The following is a 25,056-nucleotide window of genomic DNA, read 5'->3' on the forward strand; positions in this document are numbered from 1 at the left end:
CCTCATCTACACCTTCCCTTTCCCCCCTCCCTTTGGGAGGGTGGGATTTTGCTTTCCTGTCAACCTATCCATAGGGAGCTGGGTCTCCTGCAATTTTTGGCCACTCCCCCTACCTTATAGCCGCTTCCCTGGTTTTTCTGCCATTATACCCCTGCCTTGGTTCTCGGAGGTTTTCCCGCCCTCCCTCCCTGTTGATTCTGTTTTTCTGCTGTTGTTGCGTTGTTTTATTCCTGTTTTTCAGTGTGAATATCCTGTTACAAGTCACGGCAAGGCGGTATTTTAAGCAATTTGCACAAATGGAGGGTTTATATGAGTGCTCGTACTCTCTAGAGTCGGGGAAGCATACTGGTAAAACCCATCTTTATAGTTTTTAAGTTCCTTACTTCTGTGTTATTTATATTTAAAATAAATGCTGTGGCCTTCCCCCACCCATTCATAAGTTAAAAGCTGTTATGTAATTATTTGGGAAGGGCACAGGGGGCATTGGTTTGTAATTAAGTCAGGTCTGGCCAGTCAGAAAAACAGAGCTAATTTCTTCCAAAAACAGCACCACTCCTGTCCTTAAGACACTGACACATACTTACCAATCTTATTGGCACTGTAGGCATTCCCCATACCCACAGACTGGTCTTTGACAGGCCATTTCTGGAAGAGTTGTTTAAACATGGCAGACTCTGCCCCGTCATTTATGGTTTCCACGTTGGTACTTTGTGGGTAGGATTTCATCTTTATGAACTCCTGTTAAAGGCAACCACAGAACAATTAGTATTTTACACACTTGGCACACTGATATAAAGCTATTTCTACTATTTTACAGATTAAAAAAGAACTTCAAGACAATTTTACATGGTCAGGAATGTTCTTTGTTAGTATGGGATTTATACTTACCAAAGCTTTAGACATTGCCGTTTGCTTTTCTGCCTTTGTAGCCCCTTTTCCTTTCCAGACATATATTTTGGTCCCTCCCTGATCCAATATGTAACAGTCCTGAAGAAAGAAGTTTGGAAATATTTTACACTAACACATTTAAAGAGAAAAGCTATCATTAAAGAGTACCTCTCATGATCTTGTTAAATGTTATAATCCTCCCAGGTCACTGCCCCCATCATGATAAACCACCCCCTGCCTTTTATTTTTACCCAGCAGGTGTGACATCATCTGAAGCCATACAGGGGAGAACATCTTCCCTCATTCTGCTACACACAGCCCACATGTCACGATGCCGGCTGGCAGGAGGTGGATCCTCTGTGCCAGAGAGGGATTGGCGTGGACCGTGCTAGTGGACCGGTTCTAAGTCACTACTGGTTTTCACCAGAGCCCGCCGCAAAGCGGGATGGTCTTGCTGCGGCGGTAGTGACCAGGTCGTATCCACTAGCAACGGCTCAACCTCTCTGGCTGCTGAAGATAGGCGCGGTACAAGGGAGTAGACAGAAGCAAGGTCGGACGTAGCAGAAGGTCGGGGCAGGCAGCAAGGTTCGTAGTCAGGGTGGATAGCAGAAGTACTGGTACACAGGCTTAGGACACACAAAACGCTTTCACTAGGCACAAGGGCAACAAGATCCGGCAAGGGAGTGCATGGGAGGAGGTCAGATATAGTCAGGGACCAGGTGGAAGCCAATTAAGCTAATTGGGCCAGGCACCAATCATTGGTGCACTGGCCCTTTAAGTCTCAGGGAGCTGGCGCGCGCGCGCCCTAGAGAGCGGAGCCGCGCGCGCCAGCACATGACAGCAGGGGACGGGAACGGGTAAGTGACCTGGGATGCGATTCGCGAGCGGGCGCGTCCCGCTGTGCGAATCGCATCCCCGACGGCCATGACAGTGCAGCGCTCCCGGTCAGCGGGACCGACCGGGGCGCTGCGGAGAGAGAGACGCCGTACGCGCTCCGGGGAGGAGCGGGGACCCGGAGCGCTAGGCGTAACAGTACCCCCCCCCTTAGGTCTCCCCTTCTCTTTGTCCGGTAACTGCCCCCCCTGGGATGAGGACACCGGGAAAGGATGGAGGGATTCCTCAACGGCAGGCAGTACAGCAGGAGTGGGAATGGGGAGGGAGGGCAGAGGGCGAGGCCTGGCACGGGGCAGTGTGACACCAGGACGAGGGCCACGAGGAGGCACCGAGGCTTGACTGACTGGACTGGGAGGGGGGGAGAGGCACTTCTTAAGGCGGGCAGAGTCCATAACGACCTTAGGGAGACCGGATACAGGAGGAACCACAGGGTCACGGCAGGGAGTACTGGGAACCGGTTTAAGGCAGTCCTTGAAGCAAGAGGTACCCCAGCTCTTGATCTCCCCTGAGGACCAATCCAGGGTTGGGGAATGGTGTTGAAGCCAGGGTAGTCCAAGGAGAATTTCAGAAGTGCAATTGGAGAGGACCAAAAACTCAATTTTCTCATGATGAGGTCCGATGCACATTAGGAGGGGCTCCGTGCGGAAACGCACGGTGCAATCCAACCTGGCTCCGTTGACCGCGGAAATGTGGAGTGGCTTGACAAGACGGGTCACCGGGATGCAGAATTTATTCACCAAGGACTCCCGAATAAAATTCCCAGAGGCACCAGAGTCCAGGCAGGCCACGGCTGAGAGGGAAGAGCTGGCTGAAGAAGAAATCCGTACAGGCACCGTGAGACGTGGAGAAGCCGACTTAGCATCAAGAGACGCCACACACACGAGAGCTGGGTGCGAGCGTGCGTTTCCCAGACGTGGAGGACGGATAGGGCAATCCACCAAAAAATGTTCGGTACTGGCACAGTACAGACAAAGATTCTCTTCCTTACGGCGATTCCTCTCTTCCAGGGTCAGGCGAGACCGATCCACTTGCATGGCCTCCTCGGCGGGAGGCCTAGGCGCAGATTGCAATGGAGACTGTGGGAGAGGTGTCCAGAGATCTAAGTCTTTTTCCTGGCGGAGCTCTTGATGCCTCTCAGAAAAACGCATGTCAATGCGAGTGGCTAGATGAATGAGTTCATGCAGATTAGCAGGAGTATCTCGTGCGGCCAGAACATCTTTAATGTTGCTGGATAGGCCTTTTTTAAAGGTCGCGCAGAGGGCCTCATTATTCCAGGAAAGTTCAGAAGCAAGAGTACGGAATTGTATGGCGTACTCGCCAACGGAAGAATTACCCTGGACCAGGTTCAGCAGGGCAGTCTCAGCAGAAGAGGCTCGGGCAGGTTCCTCAAAGACACTTCGAATTTCCGAGAAGAAGGAGTGTACAGAGGCAGTGACGGGGTCATTGCGGTCCCAGAGCGGTGTGGCCCATGACAGGGCTTTTCCAGAGAGAAGGCTGACTACGAAAGCCACCTTAGACCTTTCAGTAGGAAACTGGTCCGACATCATCTCCAAGTGCAGGGAACATTGCGAAAGAAAGCCACGGCAAAACTTAGAGTCCCCATTAAATTTGTCCGGCAAGGACAGGCGGAGGCTAGGAGTGGCCACTCGCTGCGGAAGGGGTGCAGGAGCTGGCGGAGGAGATGATTGCTGCAGAAGTTGCGACTGAAGTTGCTGCACAATGGTGGACACTTCCGACAGCTGGTGGGTTAGATGGGCGATCTGTCGGGATTGCTGGGCGACCACCGTGGTGATATCAGAGATATAAGGCAGAGGAACTTCAGCGGGATCCATGGCCGGATCTACTGTCACGATGCCGGCTGGCAGGAGGTGGATCCTCTGTGCCAGAGAGGGATTGGCGTGGACCGTGCTAGTGGACCGGTTCTAAGTCACTACTGGTTTTCACCAGAGCCTGCCGCAAAGCGGGATGGTCTTGCTGCGGCGGTAGTGACCAGGTCGTATCCACTAGCAACGGCTCAACCTCTCTGGCTGCTGAAGATAGGCGCGGTACAAGGGAGTAGACAGAAGCAAGGTCGGACGTAGCAGAAGGTCGGGGCAGGCAGCAAGGTTCGTAGTCAGGGTGGATAGCAGAAGTACTGGTACACAGGCTTAGGACACACAAAACGCTTTCACTAGGCACAAGGGCAACAAGATCCGGCAAGGGAGTGCATGGGAGGAGGTCAGATATAGTCAGGGACCAGGTGGAAGCCAATTAAGCTAATTGGGCCAGGCACCAATCATTGGTGCACTGGCCCTTTAAGTCTCAGGGAGCTGGCGCGCGCGCGCCCTAGAGAGCGGAGCCGCGCGCGCCAGCACATGACAGCAGGGGACGGGAACGGGTAAGTGACCTGGGATGCGATTCGCGAGCGGGCGCGTCCCGCTGTGCGAATCGCATCCCCGACGGCCATGACAGTGCAGCGCTCCCGGTCAGCGGGACCGACCGGGGCGCTGCGGAGAGAGAGACGCCGTACGCGCTCCGGGGAGGAGCGGGGACCCGGAGCGCTAGGCGTAACACCACAGCAGTTCAGTGTGAGATGAACTATGATTGGATAAAGCTGCACACATCCACATCAGCATTCCTGCTTTTGGACTTCTGCCAGGCTGGCAGGAGTCCAAAGTCTGTGCATAAGATCGGGGAAATGTGCTTTGGCCAAGTAGGGAGACACCTAGTGGCAGCTTTTTTAAACACAAATAAAACATAGAAAACATTTTTTTTTAACACAAAATACATTACAAAGATTTTTTATTTACCATAAGGAGTGCAATAGCAAAAATAGATTTAAAAAGAGTGCCCATATAAATATATGTATTCTCCATCACTCTACATAGTTTCTGTAAATGTTTATTTTCTGTTTATGTGTACGTTGAAATGTACTGAGGTTGCTAAGGATTTCACACAGCAGATTTGTGAAAAACCACTAGCAGCAATTTTGTTGATATATTACATATAATATGTGTACTGTTGAGTTGTGCACAATAAATACACTTGAATTTATGTTATACTTTTACTATGTGTGATGAGACATTTCCAGCGTTCAATATAAAACATCCTTCTTGAATCTGTCATTACCTGGTGGTTCAGAATTTCTTTAACTAATGGCCGTGCTGCCACCTCTGTCACATCCATTTTTCCACCAGCATCTGAAACACTAACATGAAGACAAAACTTTAGGTTAATCCTTCGTATTGGTAACAAGGAGTAAGCAATGTTGTAGGTACACTGAGAAAATGGATAAAACTGTAATCTGTAATGACAACAGCCCATCTCATAAATCACATACAGAAGATATGATAACTGTAGGTTTGAGTTAGGGTCTATTCACACGGCAGAATTCGGCCTCAAATTAATGCCCATAGACTCCTATGGAATCCCGCACCTTCATTCACATTTCTGAATTTCCGCTTGTGGAATTCTGTAAGCGGAGATTCAAAAGTGTGAATGGGAGGGCAGAATCCCATAAAAGTCTTTGGGCTTTCATTGGAGGCTCAATTCTGCAAGAGGAAATTCTGCCATTTGAATAGACCCTTAAAGGAATTGTCCAGCCAAAAAAAACAAAAAACTATTCCCTCACAAGACACAGTCCATATAAAGATAGTCTAGGCACCAAATACCATGGCATATATGGAGCAATCCTTAACAGCACAGTACACAGATGGCTTTTGTGGTGCTGCTCACGTAAAATAGATGCATCCAAAATGTAAACCAGTAAAGAGGAAAGATGAACGAAGCACTCACCAGGTAATATCTTCACTTGAGTTCAAGTATGATTTATTCTACTCACTGGATACAATACAACTGCAGGAGAGCGGAGGGCTGTGCAGGTGTGGGGGAGGAGCAGCCAACGGCTGCATCGCGCACTCAGCGCTTCGTCAGGCCCTACACAAGCACGCTAAGAGGTGTGCTTCTATCACCCAAACAATCCCATCACCATGGTGACAGTAAAACAATGTAATGATAAACAACCGCAGTGGTGTGAATGCAGGTAAGGAACACGACATTACAAAATTACCATTTCATTTGTTCATTCCCTCACAAGAAATTGACCCCGACTCACCACATGTCCTAGAGCTTATTAATTAATCAATTAATTTCTATGGGAGCCCTGGAGATACCCTGAGTGCTGTACTGAATGATGTGGCATCTGTAGCTACAGTATACGGGGTGAGCCGGGCCCAATTCTGGAGATTCTGTGGATAGGGGATATGTTTTTCTGGGTTTGACACTTTAGTAAAGCTCAGAATTACAACTGTAGATTATGGGTAAAGTCACACATAAGTCCTGATTTATCAAAATGTGTGAGAGAAAAACTGAAGAGATTTTGCCCACAGTGACCAATCACAGCTCAGGTTTCATTTCGCCAGACCTTGCTAAGATAGGAAAGCTGAGCTGTGATTGGCTGTTATAGGCAAAAGCTCTCCATTTTTCTCTCATACGTTTCAAAAAATTAGAACCCTAGGGGAGATTTTACAAAAGCTGTGTAAAAGAAATGTTGACCATTTGCCCATAGCAACCAATCAGATTGCTTCTTTTAGATTTCAGGGCCCTTTTTAAAAATGAAAGAAACAATCTGATTGGTTGCTATGGGCAACTGGTCAACTTTTTCTCTGCACAGGTTTTGTGAAATCTCTGCCATGTGCTGAAGATTTTAAACTGTTTTATGCTGCAGATTTTATGCTGTGTTCTATTATACTAGAAGAATAAATCACACTCTCTAGTGTTAAAATTGCAGCACCAAGAAGGACAAGTCATAAGATTGTGCAAATAGAGAAAGTACCAATTGTCACTAGGATCTGAAAAATGATCACATTTTCAAGCACCCAGCATCCATCTGTGGCTTTTGGGAGGGGCTTCAATGGTATAAAAGCCAGATCAAAATCAAATGGACAGAATCCTTGAACTAAGAGATCTTGGTTTATCACTCTGGCCGATCGCTATGAACATAGGCCAAGATGTCAGCACTATTCAGCATGCGTGCCCCAGCGGTTGTATGAGGAACTAGAGTGAGGGGCAAACCTCTGCACAGAGCGATCGTCAGATAAGAAGAATGGCACACCGTGATCCATTCTGTACTGCAAATGATATTGGACTTTACATACCAAGCTTTGGCTATTGAACAGAGTCTACATAAACCATCACATGGTGCTAGTATGACATTGGGCTATAAGCCAGACGTTTAGCTATAGGTCTTCCACTGACCTCACACGACCACTCTCAAAGGTTATCATGGTGCAGGGCAAAGGGTAATGGAGGCTGGAATGGCAGTTGACCCCCTAAGCGAAGAATCCTGCATTTGTCTTGGATGCAGTGATAGCCAGAGATTGGTCTAGACTCTAGAGATGCAATGCCATGATAAGGCCTTCATGAGGGATCATCTTACAAGTTCTTCTCCTGGGATTATGGTGTGGGGTGGCATTATGTACCCCTGTAGTCTTATTTCCAAATACACTAACAGCTTGGAATTACATTGATTTGGTCATTAAATCAGTGGTACAGCCATTTCTCCAAAGAGTCCCAGGAACCGTTTCTCAACACAACAGCGGGCAAGTTTCCCGTGCTACTGTGAGCAGCCTGCATGGCCTAAACATGCTACCATGGCCTACAGCATCTCTGGACTTGTTTCCCATCGAGCACATCTGGGAAGTTATTGGTTATTAGTGCATTCAGCATGGTAGAACATTCAACAGACAGCCATTAATAACCAAATGCCAAGGTGTGGTGCTCGATACACAATACTGAATAAATGGAGATGTTTAGAATGTCTTGTTTACATTTTTTTATCATTTGCATATCATTAACATGTCTATTGGTCCCGTGATTTTCATAATTCCAGGACTTTTCCCTTATGGTGTTTCAATTTTAATGTTGAGGAGTGCAATATAAATAATTTATTGAACAGAGCATAACTTCTGAAGCATAAAATCTGCACTGTATACACGATGTGTAAACTGTAGCTAATGCTAAGAACTACATTTTCCTGATGTACACACACAACTAAAACAGTGCAAAGAATAATAAATACATCTGATGGGCAGCAGTAATACAGCTTCATGATGAAAGATGCCCCTGGAAACAGGGAGGATGCCCACAATTATATTCTCATGGGTATATACAGTAGAATCTCCCAATAGCGGACACTCACGAGGAATTAAAAAAAGTGCCCGCTATTGAGAGATGCCCCCTATTGGGAAAAAGGCTCAAAAATCTATCTGAATGCCTGAATACTGTCCTGTACTCACCCCAGAATGTAATTACCTATAAAACATGATAAAAAGCAATATTACAGTAGAATCTCCCAATGTTGTTTAATCTCCCCTTATCACCCCTCCCCCGTATAATTTCATCGCCCTCCTCTTTATAAGGTGGCACAGAGGAATAAAGGGGGAATGAAGTGGCACAGGAGGTGGTAAAGAGGGGGTGATGAATTTGCACAGAGGGTAAAAAAGGGAAAATGAAATAGTACAGGGGGATCAAGAGGAAATGACGTGACACGGGGTAATAAAGGGTGGATGACTTGGCACATGGGAAATAGAGTGGCATGGGGGGATCAGGGAAGAGGGGGGTGAATGATGTGACCGGCGGATGTACAGAAGCAGGAGACCACTGTTTAAACATCTGTCTTCTGCTTCTGTGCTGGGGCTTCTGCAGGGGAGTGAAGCGGGGGCCTGGGCCCCTTACTGGGGTATTGGCCGTACCCCCTGACGGCGGCCCTGGGCACAAGGTAGGGCCAGCACATAAGCCTGGTAGTCCCCTATTGGGAGTGATTCGTCCCCTATTGGGAGTGTTTTGTCCCCTATTGGGTGTGTCTGCATCTGCTATTGGGAATGTCCTCTATTCGGAGGGTACAAATACATTAAAGGGGTACTCCTGCCCTAAGACATCTTATCCCCTATCCAAAGGATAGGGGATAAGATGTCTGCTCGCGGGGGTCTCGCATGCAGCACCCACCTCTGGGAGCTGCACACAGCGCTGCAGCCTCCTAGTCTCCCGGGTCATGATTACAGGGCCGGAGCATCATGTTGTCACGACTCCGCCTCCATGTGACATCATGACCTGCCCCCACAATGTAAGTCCACCCAGAGGTGGGTGCTGCATGCGAGACCTTTGGAAAGGGGATAAGATGTCTTAGGGCCGGAGTTCCCCTTTAATCTTATGGGACTCTGGAGGGGGGAATCAAAAACTGTCTGCTATTGGGAAGCGTCCACTAAGGAAGATTTTACTGTATTTAGCATTTAGGAAATGCTTCTTGTTTGTAGCATAATATTAGTTGAACAGAAATAATAAAATAGAAGATGTATGTGTACGTATTAGTAGAGTGACATAAACGCTTACTGGTACAACATGATGTTGGCTTTTTGTGTTTGGTCAGCAACTTCATCAGTACTTCCTGGACCAATTTTTTGGGTTCTTTCTCCAAGGGTACTTGACAGAATTTTCATTAACTCTGGCGATGCTTTCTCATTATCACCTTCAATGACACCAACCTCCATCCTACCTCCTCTCTCCCGGTCACGGATGTCTTTGGCTAATAACATTCCCTAATGACAGTACACAGAAATAATCATGTTAGTATCCCTTTAAGTATGTGAATGTTATCACTAAATATACTCAGAATGTTTCATAGGATATGCAAATAATTCACTGGGTATTAACAGAGTCTTTGAAGTAAGAGGGACATGGTGCCAACGCCAGAGGTCGTATATATGTTACAGGTGTTTATGTGAAAATGTCATGTTGTTTCATATATGTTTTTGGTCTTTTAATCCCTATTAATATATTAATCTATGGAATAATAATAATAATCATCGTCATCATCATAAACATGGCAATTTGTGTGCAGTTGCTCCTGGGGAAAACCAGAATATAAAACTATGGGGACTCCACAGAAAGCTCCATGAAGATGATGCCGGGGTGAACATACCATGGGAAACCATGGGGATCCAGTAGATAAGAAGGTGTTATGCCACCCTGAATGCAACTAGCAGCCTTCTACTATGATTATATTATCTTAAGGGACCAAGCTAATGTATTTCATAGCTCACAATTACTGGTAAATTGTTAGATAGAAATAGGGCTACTGCTTTATACAGTTTTTGCACAAAGGCTGTCCGCTGTCTGACTGGCCTTGGTTAAAGGGGTGTTCCAGGAAAAAACTTATATATATATATATATATATATATATATATATATATATAAACTGGCTCCAGAAAGTTAAACAGATTTGTAAATTACTTCCATTAAAAAATCTTAATCCTTTCAGTGCTTATGAGCTTCTGAAGTTAAGGTTGTTCTTTTCTGTCTAAGTGCTCTCTGATGACACGTGTCTCGGAAACTGCCCAGTTTAGAAGAGGTTTGCTATGGGAATTTTCTTCTAAACTGGGCGGTTCCCGAGACACGTGTCATCAGAGAGCACTTAGACAGAAAAGAACAACCTTAACTTCAGAAGCTCATAAGTACTAAAAGGATTAAGATTTTTTAATAGAAGCAATTTACAAATCTGTTTAACTTTCTGGAGCCAGTTGATATATATATAAAAAAAGTTTTTTCCTGGATAACCCCTTTAATCCCAACACTGCTTCACCTTGGACATATTGGACCAATTTACCAGGTATGAGAGGAAGATAGGAAGACTATACAAGATGGAAATGCATCTTTGTAAGGCTGAGTTCACATATGTCCGGCATACGACATAATTGTTTGGCATCCGGCGTCCAAGCTGCATTCCCCTGTCCGGTACCATGTGGTGAGTCCAATCATCTGGCATCAAAATTGAGATGCTGGATGATTGTGGACTGTCCCATTCAAATGAATGGGATCAGTTCTAGCATCAGTTTTCCTCTGGTGCGCATTGGAGGGAAAATCGGCCAGACAACTGATATATGTTAAGGGGGCCTAACATGGAACAATAATTTCAGATACCTTCATTCTCTCTGCTTTGTTGCTGTCAGGTCCATTCCATTGAATGATAACTTTGCCAAGGTCCAATAAGAACACATCACCAAGGTTAAAACTGTTCCAGTCCAGGTTTACCTATGTATAGTGCAGATTTGAAGATGTTAAAAATGAAAACTGCATTAGTTGCAGGTTTAGTGAAAACATCTAGCAGAACATGAAAGGATTATTTCCATCGTACAAAAAGACAATGTATTGCTAGGCCAAGATATTACCTTATGATTGCTGGGGGTCTCAGAGTTTGGAGAGTCATAAAGTCTTGGTATATTTGTAACGCTAGAGGTTACCACCCACCGGTGTGTGCCTTGTTCTGTCAGTCCCCGCTGCACCATAATGGCTGCTCTGTCTCCCTGCCTGGCAGTCCAGGCTTCCTTCTGGTATTCTGGCCTCTTCCTGGCATTACCTTTTAAAAGCTGCTCTGCCCGCTCACCTGCTGTGAGTGAGCAATAGAGAGATTTTGCCTTATCTGCTACTAGCATCTAGTCCTGTTTATCTGCTGTTGCCTCTGCATTTGACCCTCCTGTGTATGGCCTAAACCTGTTCTACCAACCATGACTGTTTTGCTAGGAGCTGCCAGCCTACTACCCATGCCAGCACCAGCTCTGCACTAGGTCTGTCTGGCCTGCTTGGCTGTTACCTATACTAGGACCACTCTGATCACTCATGGGGTAGCAACCTGATGCCCTCTAGCAGTAGAAGTCCAGTTTCTGCATCTTGGAGCAAGATAAATAGTGAAAACCTAGAGGATACTTTGACTCCACTCCCGAATTTAGCCCTTTATCAAACTAGTTGGGTAGCCCAGCGGATCCATATATGTTGGGGCATTACAATATCCAAGCAACATATCACTTTATGAGATGGCAATACACTCAAAGATAGATACATAACTGATCCTTCCATTGTTATAAACATTGAGGTTGAACACCCTGATGAACTACAATGGACTATTAACTGTAAGACTGTGCCCAAATAAAAGTGCCACACAGGTCTCAGATATATGAATGAGTTCCCAGGTTTGCTACTGAAGATACTCCAGGGACCGTAAGCATTGTGAAAGAGCAGTAGAGGCTCAGGACTATATATGCCTCTGTTACCATCCCTTCTGCCTTGGAAATATCTAAGCCAGGGGTCCTCAAAGTACATGCGGCCGGCTGAGGACATTTATCCGGCCTGCCTGGTGTGCCCATAGCAACGGAGCACGGAAGAGGCAGCAGAGCAGCGAGGAGGACGTGCGCTGACCAGCTTGGTAAGTGTTACCAGTGGCACGTCAGCTTCGATGCTCCGACCACCGCTTCTCCAGTCCCGGGACCTACTACTATGGCCGGACTGGAGGAGCGGTGGTCGGAGCACTGCAAGTGGGGCAGTACACAGGCATACAGCCTCCAGCCATACACTGTATGGCTGGAGGCTGTATGTCTGTGGGGGAATATACTGCCAGCCTAATGTGGGTGGAACTATACTGCCAACTAAATGTGGGGGAACTATACTGCCAAATAAATGTGGGGGAACTATACTGCCAACTAAATGTGGGGGGAACTATACTGCCAACCTAATGTGGGGGAATTGCAACCTAATGTGGGGGGAACTATACTGCCAACCTAATGTGGGGGAACTACAACCTAATGTGGGGGGGAACTATACTGCCAACCTAATGTGGGGGAACTATACTGCCAACCTAATGTGGGGGAACTATACTGCCAACCTAATGTGGGGGGAACTGTACTGCCAACCTAATGTGGGGGGAACTATACTGCCAACCTAATGTGGGGGGGAACTATACTGCCAACCTAATGTGGGGGAACTACACTGTTAACCTGATGTGGGGGAACTACAACCTAATGTGGGGGGAACTACACTGCCAACCTAATATGGGGGAACTACAACCTAATGTGGGGGGAACTATGCTGCCTACCTAATGTGGGGGGAACTGTGCTGCATACTTAAAGGGGTAGTCCACTAATAAGATTTATAAGTGTGCATAGGAATTTGTTCATAGCCTTTTTTTTTTTTTTTTTTTTTTTTTTTTTTTTACTATAGTCCAGCCCTCCAACGTTCTCAGGTACAGTGAACTGGCCCCCTGTTTAAAAGTTTGAGGACCCCTGATCTAAGCAATACATTGGTGACTTTTTTTTTTTATTAAACTGGCTTATTAATAAAATTATTACGTTTCTTTGTTCCAGATGTTTACCTCAGTAGCAGATACATTTCTTTTTCCTTTAACATGAAGCAGTCTCTTTACGTCATACGTGTTAGTCTCTACATGCTTCATCCCAGATGCTACTCCTCCTTGTTTATAACTAAAGAAGAGACAAAGAGAAAATACATGCACATTCTATGTAAATGGGAGAAAGTGCATAGAATGTGATTTTTGGCCCGATGTGTGGCACTAAAAGTCAGAGAAATCTACACCAGCACATAGTAATGTAATGTCCCCAGTGAATATTTGTCATGTGAAGTATTAATGCAGAATGAAGTATTGACACAGCACCACTATCGTTAATGGGATGTGTCTGACATTGCATTTTAACCCTATTTCAATGGATAAGGGAAAAGCTATAGTTAAATTTAGAAACGTGACACAGTGCATAAAGAGAGTGGCTTAGTATGTTGTAAAAGTCACCAAATACAAGGTGGCTCCTTTCTTATGGAGATGTATGGAGGTCCTCACTGATCACAAAATAATGGCATATTCCAGGGATGTCAATGCCAAAGTTAGCTTACACATTAAAATCAGCTGAACCCAACGGATTTGATCAGGATTATCAAACCATAAAAGGTTAAAGAGATACTCCGCCCCTAGACATCTTATCCCCTCTATAAAAGGATAGGGGATAAGGTTTCAATCGCGGTGGTCCCACCGCTGGGGACCCCCGCGATCTCGGCTGGGAACTTCGCTCTGTGCCAGATGACTGGTGATGTGGGGCAGAGGCTCGTGACATCACGGCCATGCCCTCTCAATGCAAGTCTATGGGGGGGTGATGTTTGTCATGCCCCCTTCCATAGACTTGAATTGAGGGGGCGTGGCTTTGATGTCACAAGCGGGCGTGGCCAGGATGTCACGAGCCTCTGGCTCTGCACCCGATGCTCTAAACGAATGCCGAGTGTAGCAGGTTAGCAGGGAGATTGCGGGGGTCCTCAGTGGCAGGACCCCCTGATCAGACATCTTATCCCTTATCCTTTGGATAGGGGATAAGATGTCTAGGGGCAGAGTACCCCTTTAAGTTCACATCTCATCGCCTGCTCCTCCCTATAAACACTTCTGATCACTGATACCACTGAGGAGCTTGCGGTGGTAGAGCTGTTACAGCGGAGGCACCCTGGTTGGGAAACACTGTGCCACAGTGACAATTGCTCTACAGGCTATTACAAGGGTTGTGCCTCACCAGCACAAATGAACAAGTGAGCAGCAGTCTTGTTACCTCCTTCCCTTCCTATATATCATAGGGCCCTACACGTGAAGCATCTCCCTTGCTACCTATAACATCAGTAGAATGTAAACCCTGCAGCTCTGCTGCCTATGCTTGCCTAACATTTACATAGTATTTTACCAAGATAAGAAAGGTCCAGTTATGCCAGTACTCACATGATTCCTTGCTTAAAGTATCCCTTGAAAGACTCTGACTCATGTCCTTGAACCTCCCGATGCTGGACCGGACTACCACCCAAAAAGTCATCCAGCTGAATGGTATATATGGCTGCCGAGCCCTGCTCATCTTGAGAGGAGTCCTTTCCAATCCAGTAGTGGATATCATAGAACAAAGAATTGCCAGATTTTCTTGTCTGGAATTTAAAGATGACCAATCAATGATAGTTTCCATGTTTGGCATTGAAGGTTATATTATTCATTATTGATGAGCTATATTTAAAGTGAATAGACAGGATGTCAGCGTAGAGTATTCAGATTCAGCCCTGCATTTACTGGATCCTGTGCCCTGGGTAAAAGCTTTGCTGGCAGCATCTTCTGTTTGCTTACCTTGAGGCTCGCCAGTTGTTCACACTGACATCCTATTCGTTTTCTGTTTACATAATGATTATATTGCTTTTTACTTCCCTTTAGCTACTCAGCATATCGTGTAATGTGTAAGGCCCAAGCCAAGGGATGACTTTTATAAGCAGACTGGGGGACATTTATCATTGAGTTTACCCCTTTTTCTGGTGTATTTTTTTGTGCAAAAATTTGCGCAGTAACTTTCATTGCGTCTTTTTTATGCGTCTATATTTTCCAATGTTCTCTATGTGCTCATGTACCGTAGAAAATAAAATGCTTTACACACTAATTTACTATTGTGCATTTTTTGTTTAGACATTAAAACTTTGCACAAAGGCAACAGATTTTGCGCAAATATAGAACAACAAGGAGTTCACGTACCAATGTGTCAGACGGGAGAAACATGAAGGAATGTCTATGTTTGAGTAAAATTTATCAACAAGCTTGCGCACGGTTGATAAATTTTGAACAGACATGCAAAACATGGAAAGCACTGACATGGTTTAAATGATTTCTACCTCACACCGACATTGATAAGTCTCCCCCACTGTCCTTATTACTGAGTCACTTACAGAGAGCAACAGGTAACAGTCTCCTTCATAAAAGTTTCCGTGAGCTTTCTGTGGCACTAGAACAAGGTCCATTTTCTAAAGAAGCAGAAAAAAAATCATCATTAAAGGAATAAAAATCAAGGGCTTTGTGGGGATCAAGATTTTATGCACATGTTCTATAGATTTTAAAGCTAAAATAGAGGTCAAGACTGTATTATATATTGTGTAATCCCTATGGAAGAGGGGGGGCCCCACAACAATGGCTAGACTGGTCTCCCCATTAGGATGCTAAAGTTCTATTGTTTGTCTCCTTATTCAAACCCCTTCTATTACCCCTGGGCCAAGTCTTCCCTCCTTGATTATAAACATAGGAGAAGAAAGCTAAAATAGGTTTTCCAGGCTAATATAATGGATAGCCTATCCTCAGGATAGGCCATCAATTGCTGATCACCATATTGCCAACACCCAGCACCTCTGCTGCTCAAATCTGATCGGTGCCTTTCAATGCACAGTGAATGGGACTGAAAGCAGTTTATAGCACTGTCTAGTGGCCAAGCCTGGTTACTACAGATCAGTTCCCATTCATTTGAAAAATGGTGTCAGATGTTCTTCATGTTTGACATTCTATATGATGACAATGTGACCCACTGACGTCAATTAGCATTTGTGGAAATCACATTGCTCTGTTAGCTACACAGTTTGCATGGCTCTTGGAGTTACATCAACAGTGTAGGTCACTTGGCTATGCCATTTGCACAACTCCTGTTAAAGTCAATGCAAATTGCGTAACTCTCCCTTTTTTTTTTTAGCTGTTTTCAGCTTCCCGACCGACTCCGGCAGGTAGATACAGACCAGAGGGGGCCGGTATGCCACTAGAGGAGATAGGAATTCTACTTAATGGCACAGAATAATCCATTGTCCAATTGTAATGTGTATAAAGACCTCAAAGTCTATGGATACTTTTGAATGCAATTTTTTTTTATTATTGCATTGTACTTATGGTCTAGAAACCACTGACACTGGGTTCTTAAGTGCAGAACCCATAATATTAGATCATCATACAAAAATCAAAAAGTCAAAAACGGTAGAACCCCAGATGTGTCATCTTCACAAAGATTTTTTTTATTTCAAACTTTGCAAAATATCAGTGTGTATAATATCCACACCTACCTCAATTCTCCATATTAAAAGCCCAGGGGTTTTGGTAACCGCACTAAAAGCTCCACTGAGCGCCATTATTCTATTGAATCGTGTTCTTCTGAGACCTGGAAAACATTATAGAGCAACTTAGAGTATATTTATGGGCTGTAGACTCGTTGCATACTTTTTTGAAGTTATTCTATTCATCTGCATAGGGCTTGCAGAAATCCTTGAAACAGAAATCAAAAAGCATTCAGACCACATTCAGGTAAATTCATTTTATTATACAATTTATAGCAAATCTTCTGTGTTTGAATTAAAGGAGTATTCCGGGATGTAAAAACTGTCTTTCAGACTGCTGGCAGTAAAAAAATAAAGGGATACATACCTGCCGCTGCTCCCCTGGTTCCTCCAGTAACCTGTTCCGGCCTCCGCCATAATCCTCTTCCTTGTTGCCGGTGGTTGGTGAGTCATACTGCACGCTGAGTGGCAGTGTGACGTTTTCGGTCCCGGCACCAGGATGAAGACCAGTGCCCGGGCCAAAAACATCACACTGCAGCTTAGCCTATCACCAGCCGAGGCAGAACTTCACTGACTGGAGTGCAGTATAACTCACCGACCACCAGTAACCAGGAAGAGGACCGCGGCGGAGGATGGAACGGGTTACCGGAGGAGCGGCGGCAGGTATGTATGCCTTTATTTTTTTGCCTTTATTCCAGTATATGACAGCATAAAGGGGTACTCCGCCAGAGGATAGGGGATAAGATGTCTGATCATGGGGGTCCCGCCGCTGGGGACCCCTGCAATCTCGGGGCTGGCAGTGGCAGCGTCCGGAACACAGAAGCTTGGAGCTTCCGTGTTCGTGACAACACCCCCTCCAATCATTTCTATGGGAGAGGGCGTAATGGCTAGTACGTAGCCATCACGCCTCCTCCAATAGGCATGAATGAAGGGGGAATGGCGCAGCGGAGATCGCGGGAGTCCCCAGCAGCAGAACCCCAGTGATCAGACATCTTATCTCCTATCCTTTGGATAGGAGATAAGATGTTTTCCGGCAGAGTACCCCTATAATGTCCTGCTGGTTTGCAACATACACTGCTCAAAAAAATAAAGGGATCACTAAGATAACATCCTAGATCTGAATGAATGAACTAATCGTATGAAATACTTTCATCTTTACATAGTTGAATGTGCTGACAACAAAATCACACAAAAATTATCAATGGAAATCAAATTTATCAACCCATGGAGGTCTGGATATGGAGTCACACTCAAAATTAAAGTGGAAAACCCCACTACAGGCTGATCCAACTTTTATGTAATGTCCTTAACACAAGTCAAAATGAGGCTCAGTAGTGTGTGTGGCCTCCACGTGCCCGTATGACCTCCCTACAACGCCTGGGAATGCTCCTGATGAGGTGGTGGATGGTCTCCTGAGGGATGTCCTCCCAGACCTGGACTAAAGCATCCGCCAACTCCTGGACAGTCTGTGGTGCACGTGGCGTTGGTGAATGGAGCGACACATGATGTCCCAGATGTGCTCAATCGGATTCAGGTCTGGGGAACAGGCTGGCAAGTCCATAGCATCAATGCTCTGGCAGGAACTGCTGACACACTCCATCCACATGAGGTCTAGCAATGTCTTCCATTAGGAGGAACCCAGGGCCAACCGCACCAGCATATGGTCTCACAAGGGGTCTGAAGATCTCATCTCGGTACCTAATGGCAGTCACGCTACCTCTGGCAAGCACATGGAGGGCTGTGCGGCCCCCCAAAGAAATGCCTCCCCACACCATTACTGACCCACCGCCAAGCCGGTCATGCTGAAGGATGTTGCAGGCAGCAGAAGGTTCTCCACGTCGTCTCCAGACTCTGTCACGTCTATCACATGTGCTCAGTGTGAAACTGCTTTCATCTGTGAAGAGCGCAGGGCGCCAGTGGCGAATTTGCCAATCTTGATGTCTCTGGCAAATGCCAAATGTCCTGCACGGTGTTGGGCTGTAAGCACAACCCCCACCTGTGGAAGTTGGGGCCTCATACCACCCTCATGGTCTGTGGTCACCACCTGCAGATCCACTCCTTTATTGGGGGTGTCTTGCTAATTGCCTATAATTTCCACCTGTTGTCTGTTCCATTTGCACAACAGCATGTGAAATTGATTGTCAATCAGTGTTGCTTCCTGAGTGGACAGTGCGATTTCACAGAAGTGATTGACTTGGAGTTTCATTGTGTTGTTTTAGTGTTCCCTTTATTTTTTTTGAGCAGTGGATATCATAAACATTGTGTCATATAAGATGTGAACATGCTCTTAATGAATCAATTGCAAGTTTTATTTATTAAAACAAACAATCTGTATCCTAACAGTCACAGTAACATCCATAAATCCCCATTAGAAACCATTAATGGATTTATTTGGAAAAAAATACATCGATCAAGGGAACATCAGAAACTATAACCAGTCTCTCTGTAGAATCTGTACAATGATTTAGGCTGTGTTCACACTTTAAGGTTTTTTATCACAATTATTGAATACAAAGCCAGTAATGGATTAAAAATATTCTCCATGGCTTTGTATTTGATAATAAAATGAATAATTAATGTATTCATTAATAAAAACCTGACTGTGTGAACGCACCCTAAATGACATATAAATGTTATAATGCTGATCTCTAAGGGTACGTTCCCACACGGCGTATTTTGCTGCGTATTTGCTGCGTATTTGGTGCTGCGTATTTTCCTACCCATTGACTTCAATAGAGAAAATAAAATACGCAGCAGCAAATACGCAGCAAATACGCTGTGTGGGAATATACCCTTAAGCAGCAGATCCCTGTATGTCAAAATCTATTCTTATAAAAAAAAGATGTATTCTTCTATTTCTACCTAATATAAGGGTTGGTTCAAGTGCAAGGATTAATGAGTGATTCTTCCATTTGGACAATAATTATATTTCTGCAGAACAATTCTCATTATAGAGTCTGCGGTGAAATAAAACAATAATACAATATCCCACTAGCTGCTGCTTCATGGGCTATTAACCTGATGTCATTTGACAGACGCATTTCCTCTGCTTGTCAGTAAGATTGTCTTGCAGCGATAATGCTTTATAATGTAGGCTACAATCTCGTCTTTAGCCTCTTACTGCGACTTCAATAAGATTGGATCATTTCTGTAAGAATGATTCACGTCCTGAAGCTTTGTACAGTAAACGTTGATCTATTTTCTAATTGCACTTAAGATAATTAGCATAAATATTATGATATAAAACTATAACAAAATAAGCCAGCATCCAAACATACATCAATGGTCACAACCTGTGTTCCTCCTTATGCAGAGGGGAGCAGAAAGCACAAGCCGAACAGTGAAAGTTACTTCTGGTTAAAGGGGTACTCTGGTGGAAAACACATTTTTTTTCAAAATCAACTAGTGCCAGGAAGTTAAACAGATTTATAAATTACTTCAATTTAAAAATCTTGATCCTTCCAGGACTTATCAGCTGCTGTGTACTACAGAGGAAGTTATATTTCTTTCTGGAATTATTTTCAGTCTGGCCACAGTCCTCTCTGCTGACACCTCTGTCCATGTCAGGAACTGTCCAGAGTAGGAGCAAATCTCCATAGCAAACCTATCCTACTCTGGACAGTTCCTGACAGGGACAGAGGTGTCAGCAGAGAGCACTGTGGTCAGACAGGAAAGAATTCCAGAAAGAAATACAACTTCCTCTGTATTATACAGCAGCTGATAAGTACTAGAAGGATTAAGATTTTTTAAATTGAAGTAATTTACAAAGTTTCTGCCACCAGTTGATTTGAAAAAATATGTTTTCCACCGGAGTACCCCTTTAAGGCTTTCAAGGGCATGTCCACATATTACAGATGATATATACTATACAGTGTCAGACTGGTGTTTTTTTGGGCCCACCAGAGGAGATGATCCTAAGGGCCCCCTGCATCTATACAGATCATATCACATCCACATGTAATTGCATGTTGTTATAATTGTAGAAAGGACATATCAGTTTTATTATTTTTTTTTATCAATCATCCCATTACATATAAATAGACCCTAATGACAAGTGGTTGGCTTCAAAGTTAGGTCCAAATTGGATGACTTCTGCTGGGGCCTATTTCTTTGGCAGAGGCAAGGCCTACTAGGCAATCCCTTGGTACCATGGTGGGCCAGTCTGACCCTGATGTAAAGACTATGGGGGAGATTTATCAAAACCTGTCGAGAGGAAAAGTTGCTGAGTTGCCCATAGCAACCAATCAGCTTGCTTCTTTCATTTTTAACAAGGCCTCTGCAAATGAAAGAAGCAATCTGATTGGTTGCTATGGGCAACTCAGCAACTTTTCCTCTGGACAGGTTTTGATAAATCCCCCCCTATATATTCCATCAAGTAAATCACCAAAACAAGGTGTAGACTTTGAGCAAGTAGTGAATGCTGGGAGATTTTAGCATTCCATGATGGGCGTCACGTCCCCTCCCATAGACACGGGCGTGGTCGTGACATGATGCCCCAGAGGCAGTCCCCGGCACAGAATTCCGGGGGCTGAACTGAGATTGCAGGGGTCCCAGCGGCGGGACCGCCACGATCAGACATGGATGGAATATCCCTTTAAGACTAAATTTTGCGGAATTTTGAATACAGCTCTGTATTAGAATTCAGGCTGTAACCCTGGATCAGTTCAAGCTATACAAAGTGTTTCTGGCTTACTTTGATTTTGTTTTAGTCATAGCAGGTATTGGTTGATCCTGTAGGTACAAGTGTGGATCCCAGGGAGCAAGGTTGGCGTTATTTTAAAGGGGTACTCCGGCACTAAGACATCTTATCCCCTATCCAAAGGATAGTGGATAAGATGCCTGATCACGGGGGCCCTGCCGCTGGGGACCCCCGTGATCTTGCACGCAGCACCTCGATAGAATCAGTCCTCGGAGCGTGTTCGCTCCGGGTCTGATTACTGGCCCTCACGCCCCCTCCTATAGGCTTGCATTGAGGGGGCGGAGCCGTGATGTCACAATGCTCCGGCCTCCGTGATCGCCAGTAATCAGACACGGAGCGAACACTCTCCGGGGGCTGATTCTAACGGGGTGCTGCGTGCAGGATCACTTGGGTCCCCAGCGGCGGGACCCCCGTGATCAGGCATCTTATCCCCTATGCTTTGGATAGGGGATAAGATGTCTTAGGGCCGGAGTACCCCTTTAAGGCTAAGTTTCCACTTGTTTTTTTCTGGCGGTTTTTGGAATACTGCCACTGCAGTTTTTGAGCCAAAGTCAGAAGTGGATCCACAAGGGAGGAGAAGTGTAAGTCCTTCCTTTATATGTCCTATTCCTTTTGAATACATTTCTGGCTTTGGCTCAAAAACTGCAGTGGCAGATATCCAAAAACTGCCAGAGAAAAAACAAGTGGAAACTTAGCCTTACAGAGCTGATGGAGATGATTAGAAGACATATTGTAAAGGTATATAGAAGGGTTAGTGTTGGGTTGATTTATTTTACATGTTGCACACATAGATCAAACAAGATAATAGCTGATTTTATGAAAGTTGGATGATTTTCTATACTCAGTGGTGTTCTATTATACTCTGAACTTCTATAGGACCAAGCCATTTTTAGGCTTCAGGATCACACAAGGAAATGTTCTGTGGTTTGTAAATTGTTGGTTACTATATATCCCATGTACTGTCTTCTACAACAGCAAGGCCACAGATTTTAAACCTATGTTTAAAAAGATCTGTAGCATGCAAATGTGTGACGCATTAGTGTATACTGCGATAAGTATTGTTTTCTTAGTTTACTTACCATTAGTGTTTCATATAATAACAGAACCATGTGTGTGGATCAGTTCAGATTTAAGCTTTGTTCACACACTGAAAAATCTAAACAAAAACATGGCCGTAAAATAGATTTAAAAAAACCTCTGTGTTCTGTATTTAATATTGTGTAATATGGAAAATCGTCCATCAGTGCAAAGATTGTTTAAAAACTAACACCTGTAACCCTGTAATAAACCCTGTTATTTTTATACAATGTGTGCTTTTCCATAGACTTTTATATAATTAAATAAAAAATACAGCCGATTTTTATATCTATTTTACGCCAGTGTTTTGGTTTTGATTTTACAGTGTGTGAACAGAACCTTATTTCTCATTTTGGAAAAATGCTTTTGCATTATACATCACAAAACCAAGACAAACCAAAAATGGTTATTTAACTTTTTCCAAATGATTGCTTAAAGAGGTACTCTGCCCCTAGACATCTTATCCCCTATCGCTCCTTGCCGGATGACTGGCGATGCAGGGCGGAGGCTCATGATGTCACGGTCTGCTCGTGATGTCATGACCACGCCCCCTTAATGCAAGTCTATGGGGGGCGTGGCAGCCATCACGCCCCCTCCCATAGACTTGCATTGAGGGGGCGTGGCCGTGACATCACGAGCGGGGCATGGCCGTGACATCATGAGCCTCCGCCGCTGCACCCAACGCTCTAAAAGAATGCAGGGGGCAGCAGGGAGATCGTGGACATCCCCACCGGTGGGACCCCTGCAATCAAACATATTATCCCCTATGCTTTGGATAGGGGATAAGATGTCTATGGGTGGAGAATCCCTTTAAAGAGGACCTATGACTAGATCAAAAACCTTGAGATGTTTATATTCCTGGGTATCCTCCACTCTACTGATTATTAAAATTTGAGTAAATTTTTGTGGTGTCTCCAGAAAGTTAAACAGATTTGTAAATTACTTCTATTAAAAAAATCTTACTCCTTCCACTAATTATTAGCTGCTGAAGTTGAGTTGTTCTTTTCTGTCTGGCAACAGTGCTCTCTGCTGACATCTCTGCTTGTCTCAGGAACTGCACAGAGTAGAAGAGGTTTGCTATGGGGATTTGCTTCTACTCTGGACAGTTCCCGAGACACGTGTCATCAGAGAGCACTTAGACAGAAAAGAACAACTCAACTTAAGCAGCTCATAAAGTAATTTATAAATCTGTTTAACTTTCTGGAGCCAGTTGATATATAATAAAAGTTTTTTTTCTGGAATACCCCTTTAACCAAGGAAGCATAGTATACCATGAAAAGCAATTCCAAGAGCTAATTCTGCAACTTGCACTATGTTGCACTAGATGTTTCTTTTACATGTGCCGCTGGTAGAATAGATGGACTATGTACCATGAAGTATGGGCATCTTTCTTGGCAGGCAGAAAGGCTGCCTAGATTGGTATCACACATTCACATATAAACCCATAATTTAAGTTCCGCAGTCAGGTCTGACATAAGTTTGTATTGGCGGTAACTTTTAACATCTTTATTGTATTGACTTAGTTTTTTCCTTTGTGTTTGTATAATCCCTGTTTAAATGGTTTACTCTGTCTACAGAAAGCAGCTGTGACTATGATGGTTGCACTTACTGCAGTACTACTTGACAGGGTTCTGGCTTCCAGTCAGGTAGAGAACCTCAGGGTCATTGTGGGCAGAGGCAGCATTGCGGGGGCAGCGATGTGGCATTGAGTTCTGTCTTTACAAGGAGATGCGCAGAGAATATAATAGAACGCGATAACAGAAAGGGTGGGAAGCCATATTCTGACTTCAAATGGAGGGACTTGTGGCTGCTTTTGTAATTCTTTTAACTTCTCCACGGTCTCTGCAAAAGGATGGGGGAGGGGGGTCAGAAGTGATCTGTCTGCCGCAAGCAATACAGTGGAGCTTCAGACAGAAGTCCCTAAGGCCTCACAACTTCATGCAAAAACTGTTCAGGATTCATAAGACAGCAGGATTTATGTTCATGAACACACATGGCAAGTAGGGCAATACTAACACTCTGCTCTTTGTTCATGGTGCTCCTCCTGTAGTCCTCAGGGGTGTGGCTGGCTGTGCCTGTGTGCAGGGGGCAGTGCTGAAAAGTACTCATGAGAAACCCTATTCAATCAGTACTGGCTCTGCCCACAAGTGAGGGAGGAGCAATGCTCCTCTCTGTACAGGAACTCTGCCATGCTGCTTGGGCTTTCACAGTAATATGGATGAAACAGGGAATTAGGCATGTTAAAGAAAAAAAAAAGTCTAATTTTTATTACTAGTGACAGGCACCGCCCCTCAAGAGTATTGCGTGACAGAGTCATTGGCATGTGGCACGCGTGTAGCTAAGGGAGGTAAGGATCAGCAAAAGGTAGTGGCATGGTGATCACAAGGACCCATGGTGGTGCATTATCCTACTGCGTGCGCTTTGAGACTTGTTAGGTTTCATACAGTTTATATGTCTTTATACTAAGATACTGTGTTGTTGTTTTTTTTTCACTAATGTTGCAATGTTTTATAAAATATTTATGCATTTACTAGAACCATGTTCTAGCAGTAACCAGGTGAAAAAACACAGACATTGCACTACACTTAAGCTTATTCATTTAGTATGAGTAAGGGTGCATTCACACATTTTTGCAATACAGTTCCCGTATCAGGTTTTTGATGAAAAATTATTTCCTCAAAACCGGACTAAACTGTATCAAAATGTGTGTACAAATTTCAACCCATATACGGTTTGAAAAATGATGTCCGGTTGCATCCGTTTTTTAAGAAAAAAAATGTATACGTTTTTAACTTTTCACTTCATTTTGA

The 25,056-nt window shown here is 44.5% G+C and overlaps 1 protein-coding gene across 2 annotated transcripts in view; it reads right to left on the bottom strand.

Moving 5' to 3' along the window:
* Window positions 1-25,056, bottom strand: part of AVIL (advillin) — a gene marked incomplete in the record, with an annotated part of 310,689 nt that overhangs the window by 32,629 nt on the left and 253,004 nt on the right. For both annotated transcript variants that reach the window (XM_056562628.1, XM_056562629.1), the window contains 9 exon segments: window positions 585-738; window positions 889-987; window positions 4,891-4,969; window positions 9,151-9,356; window positions 10,738-10,848; window positions 12,959-13,067; window positions 14,354-14,550; window positions 15,331-15,405; window positions 16,480-16,574. In XM_056562628.1, the coding sequence (XP_056418603.1) occupies window positions 585-738; window positions 889-987; window positions 4,891-4,969; window positions 9,151-9,356; window positions 10,738-10,848; window positions 12,959-13,067; window positions 14,354-14,550; window positions 15,331-15,405; window positions 16,480-16,545 (1,096 nt within the window).

This window comes from Hyla sarda, chromosome 2 (assembly GCF_029499605.1).
Source record: "Hyla sarda isolate aHylSar1 chromosome 2, aHylSar1.hap1, whole genome shotgun sequence".
In the NCBI taxonomy this organism is placed as follows: domain Eukaryota; kingdom Metazoa; phylum Chordata; class Amphibia; order Anura; family Hylidae; genus Hyla; species Hyla sarda.